General features: G+C 36.1%; 1 protein-coding gene across 1 annotated transcript; it reads right to left on the bottom strand.

The window, feature by feature from the left end:
• Positions 1 to 2889: 2889 nt before the first annotated feature.
• On the bottom strand, positions 2890 to 3828 carry LOC102822450 (olfactory receptor 7G2-like). The gene has a single exon (XM_006877866.1). It carries the CDS (start codon positions 3823 to 3825, stop codon positions 2890 to 2892), a length of 936 nt encoding a protein of 311 aa, XP_006877928.1. The 5' UTR covers positions 3826 to 3828.
• Between the last annotated feature and the right edge of the window lie 1343 nt (positions 3829 to 5171).

Below are 5171 nucleotides of genomic sequence, written 5' to 3'. Positions count from 1 at the left end.
AGGTAGTGTTTCACTTATAAACTTTCATCTTTTTGTATTCAATATTATCACATGTTTAACAATATATTTTAATTTAATTTCTTTCTTTATATAAATATTGTTAATGTATATTATTTCATATATTAAACCCAACTTTAAAATGATTGACATTGTTGCATCCAATTTTCTCTAAACCTCATTCACTTTAAACAGATAATAATTAAAATATAATATGATGTGCTAGGCTCCAAAAATATGCTTAAGTTTTCCATGTTCTCCAATGAAACTGAAACAAAAATCATTATAAACTTTTGCAGATGCCAAAGAAAGAACTTAGGTAAAATTTAGTGAGCAGGATTTATGTTCATGCAAAAGTGGTAGCAGGAAGTTTACTAATTTTAGGATATAAAGACTAATTATCCTCTGAGAGTAGATACTTGAAGCCAAGGATAGAGACAGTGCTTCTTGATTTGTGGAATGTTGGTTAATACAAAGGTTCTAGTCACTATGTTGGATCATGCTTGTGGATTTAGAACATCTGATAGTTTCACTGAAGAAGAAAACACTGCAGTAACCTGCCTGCTGACTTACATCTGGGTTTGTAAAAGTTTCAGTATCATCCAGCAATAAGTAAGAGTTGGTAAACTGAATTCAGAAGAGGACTGGTGATTAGTGAGTTCAATTTTGAAACTGCTAATCAAGGAAGGGTGTGCACACATTGGAAAGAAAGAGGGAAAACATTCTGATTCAAATAAAACCAGAATCTGTTGCTATTAAATTAAATTTAACTCATGTCGACCTAGGAGAACTTTTCTAGGGTTTTCAATGTCTGATTTTTTGGGGGGAAATCTATCTTTTGACCTTTTTTTCAGGTTGCCTCTGTGTGGAAGTAAATGTCCAACCTTTCAGTTAGCAACCAAATGTGTTAACTGTTTCCACCACCTAGGGACTACTATTGATTGGAATGTTTTTGTTGTTGTTTAGTGCCTTGGAGTCACTTTGACTCATAGAGACACTGTACATACTTTCCAACACTATACATTTTTATGGAAGCAAAGAGCTTCATCTTTATCCTTAAGAATGACTGATGGGCTTGAAAAAATGACCTTTTTTGAAGCCTAGTGCTCATTATACAGAGCCACTGTGTTCCCTCTTGATTGAAATACATCTGTAAATCACAATTCTAATCCCAGGAACAAATGTTACCTTACAGCAGAATGTGAGCACATTTTACACACTGATTTGTATATGATTTACTAATTTTAAATAGTAAAAATGAGGAAAGGTCAATTTCAGAGTTTCCCAAGGTTGTAAGATAGCAATTCTTGGGAGAGGTCCAGAAACCTGCCATGTGAACAAGGGTCTCAGATTCATCTCAGCAAGAATTCTGTGAACATCAATGTAAGAACTTCAACAATAGAAAATTCTGTGGGTGCCTATCCTACGGGAGTTTTTCTGAACATAGTTGAAGTATCAACAGGCATTTGATTCTCCTGTGAGACGCTGACCCAATTTTTCTCACCTTCAGATCCATAAAGATGACACTGACTTATATAAACATAGCTTTTTTTGTATTTATGGAAATATCTTCTCTAACTTTGTGCCAATTGACATTTTCTTTTGTGTTGTTTTTGCACTCAACATGCTCTACTAAAAGTAAAGTTCTTGTTCATAATAAAACTTTTTCAATCCAAAAGAGATATTAAATTATTTTGGATGAGAGGCATAAGACCAATATTTTAGACTCTAGTTTTCAACTATTTTAACTCAGCCACATGTTTCTTAATGGTCCAGACAAGAGTAAGAAGCACAGAAAGACAACATGAATAAACAGAAAAGTGAAGCTCACTTTCATTATTTTTAATAAATTAACAAGAAGAAATAAAAGAAAAATGGTAACAGAAAAGCATTATGAGTATTTACCATACTTAACCATCATTTGATTATACATTAAGAGTAGAAAGTCTGTGATAGATGCTAAAATGCAGACAAGCAAATATAATTACTGAAGCAAATGGAAGCATATGTCAGGAAAAAGGGATTGTGTGACTTGTGACTATTGGCAAGAAATAGAACTTGATGACACTGGATACATCTTACTTGAAACTTACCCTGTGACACATGTTTAATGTCACTTTGATTACTCAAGTATGTCTTGCCAAAGCCATGCTGTTTTGGATAGCCTCACATGCATGTGAGAGTAGAATCATGAATAACGAAGACATTGAAGAACAAATGTATTTGAATTGTGTTGTTGGAGAAGAATGTTGAAGGTCCTGTGAACTGACAGACTAAATAAATCTGTGTTGGAAGAAGTACAACCAGAGTGCTCCTTAGAAACCAAGATGGACAGACATGATCAGTTAGTTTTTGTTGCTGTTGTTAGGTGCCTTTGAGCAGGCTCCAAACCATAGAAACACTATGAAAAGTATATTAGTTAGAGGCTCAAAAATTAGAAGACAGAAATAGCCTTTAAGCGGTGTCTATTAACAATAGACACTGGAAGGGCGATTTTTTTTTTTTTTCTATCTGCGTAGCATCTGTCATGTTATACCTGCATCTGCTACAGCAATTCAAAGATCATGTGGGAATTTATTGCTAGGAAAAAGTCACCAAGTGCAGGGATAATAAAGCCATACTCTCCTGTGTCTGTACATCCCTGCCTCTGAAGACATTCTAATGAAAAATAACTCTTCCTATTTTCTAATCATGTTAGTGTTTGATATTCTTTTGTTCTCACTAAAGGCTTTTTCATTGATGATGTTAAAATATCTCACGGCCATCTAAAACCACCAAGAAGATACAATTAAACCATTTTTTAGATGATGAAATCAAGTGTGGTTTATTCTGATGCTGACCCAAGGACAAGTTTACCAGTGATATGTCTTATTATTAGTGAATTGGCAATCACTAAAAATAAGATATCCTACCAATGAGTTTTCTGAAGCTTACCTTTATGTCTTTGTTCCTCAAACTGTAGATAAAAGGATTCATCATTTGAGGGACAACAGTGTACATCATGGAAGCTACTGATGTTATTGTGGGAGATTTTGTAAATGCAGAGCTGAAGACAACACCAAAAGATGCCCTATAGAATAAAGAAACAACTGAGAGGTGAGAACCACAGGTGGAAAATACCTTATATCTTCTACTATCAGATGGCATTCTTAGAACAGTGGAGACAATCCGACTGTAAGAGAATATGATACCAGAGAAAACAGAAACACCCAATATGCTAGCCACAAAATATGTGAGAATATTGTTAATGAGGGTACTGGAACAAGCAAGTTTAAGTACCTGTGCAAGTTCACAGAAGAACTGAGGAATATCTAGGTCTGTACAGAAGGACAGATGCAAAATCATTGCACAGTGCATCATAGCATCCAACATACTAATGAACAAGGAAAAAAGAATCAGTAGACCACAGAAGCAGGGATTCATGATGACCGTATACCTCAGTGGCTGGCAAATGGCCACATAGTGGTCATAGGTCATTGCTGCAAGAAGAAAGTTTTCGAAACCACCAAAAGCCAGAACAAAGAAAATCTGGCTGAGGCAGCCTATATAAGTAATGCTCTGATTCTGTGTCTGAATGTTTACCAGCATCTTTGGAATGGTAATTGTGCTTAAACAGATATCAGTACAGGATAGATTGGAGAGAAAGAAGTACATGGGGGTATGCAAGTGAGAGTCACTGCTGACCACAAGGATAATGAGCAGGTTTCCAAGGACAGTGACCAGGTACATGATCAGGAACAAGCTAAAGATGAGAGGCTGAAATTCTGGATACTCTGTCAGTCCCAGGAGAAAGATTTTTGCAATACCTGTTTGGTTTCTGAGTTCCATATTATTGATGAATCTGATGGCAAAATGAAATGATATGAGAATCAAATCTGTGATTTCAGGACCAGCAGCTGTAGGAACATCACCAAGGCAAACATTATCTTGAGGAAGAAATAAAAAAGAATGGAAGTGAAGACAAAAGGTATACCTTCTCTATGTATAGTATTTAATTATTTGAAAAGAAACTGTAATAAAGCTAACATCAGCATTCATTTTTGTGTATGTTATTACACAATCCATGCTTTTATGATTATTTTACATATTTAGTATTTTCTCAACAGAAATAATTCCGTTTGGAAGGAAACCTGCTGAGTAATTCTTAGTCTTCAAGCCCTTCTCTGGAGATAAGAGCCAGGTGCTAGAGAAAATACAAAGGTGTACTAAGATTCAGGAAGATGAAGATGACAACCCCCACCACCATAAGAATACAATTAAAAGCAGAGAATTTTATAGAACATTGCTCAGTTTTACAAGGCTAGATTATTACTCAACAGGAAAATTACCCTTGTAATTATACAGCAATTGAAAGACACTAGCATACAAATTCTTGGATTTTGCTACAAAGATAAAAAGATACCTGATAAGAAAATGACAGACAACTAAGATTCCCAAGGGACACTTGGTTCCAATCATTTTGTGAATGCTTACAGGTGCATCATTCTCATAGCTGTACCTGTAGTAAAAACCTGCCCCTCTCTGAAAACATTAACTTTGGGCATTTAGGCTAGCTGGCTTGACATCCCTAAGGAATGATGCCAGACATCTCCTCTATTTGTAGAAGACAGAATATTTGTGTTCAGGAAGGAGAAAGGGTCTGAACGAAGCTCTTGAGTCCTGGGCAAAAATGGTCATCTCTGCGAAGAAGGCAATGTCTTCTACCGCCTTATATATGAGGGAGTCTTAAGTGAGATATCAGAGGTAGACAATTTGCAGTGCCTTTATCCCTGGAGGTTCAATATCCAAAGCTACTCATTAACCCAACATGTTTATTGCCATTCTGATCCCAGGGCAGTAAAAAATATTAAGAGACCAAAACTTTAGTAAGTGGAATTCAGGGCTATCGATTATCTGGCCTTGTGAGACTTCCTGCATGCCATTTAGCTCTGTCCACCTGTTTCTGTTTACTTCCATATTATATATATTGTACACATGGACTTCCTCATCATTTTCTGGATTCCTGGAATGGTATTGTGGGTTAATGTGCTGGACTGCAAGGTGGGTTTGAATCTCAATATCAGAGGTTTAAGTTCACCAGCTGCTCCTCAGAAATCCTGTACAGGGTCACAATGAATTGGAACTGTCTGTGCCATTCTCTCTCTCTCTCTCTCTCTCTCTCTCTCTCTCTCTCT

The sequence above is a fragment of the Chrysochloris asiatica genome, unplaced genomic scaffold (genome assembly GCF_000296735.1).
Source record: "Chrysochloris asiatica unplaced genomic scaffold, ChrAsi1.0 scaffold00653, whole genome shotgun sequence".
In the NCBI taxonomy this organism is placed as follows: domain Eukaryota; kingdom Metazoa; phylum Chordata; class Mammalia; order Afrosoricida; family Chrysochloridae; genus Chrysochloris; species Chrysochloris asiatica.
The sequence above is the reverse complement of the archived record's forward strand: the minus strand, read 5'-3'. Positions and strand labels throughout refer to the sequence as shown.

What these genes read in the sequence shown, in the direction of transcription:
- LOC102822450 (XM_006877866.1), bottom strand. Translation starts at nt 3,825, where the DNA reads ATGGAACTCAGAAACCAAACAGGTATTGCAAAAATCTTTCTCCTGGGA.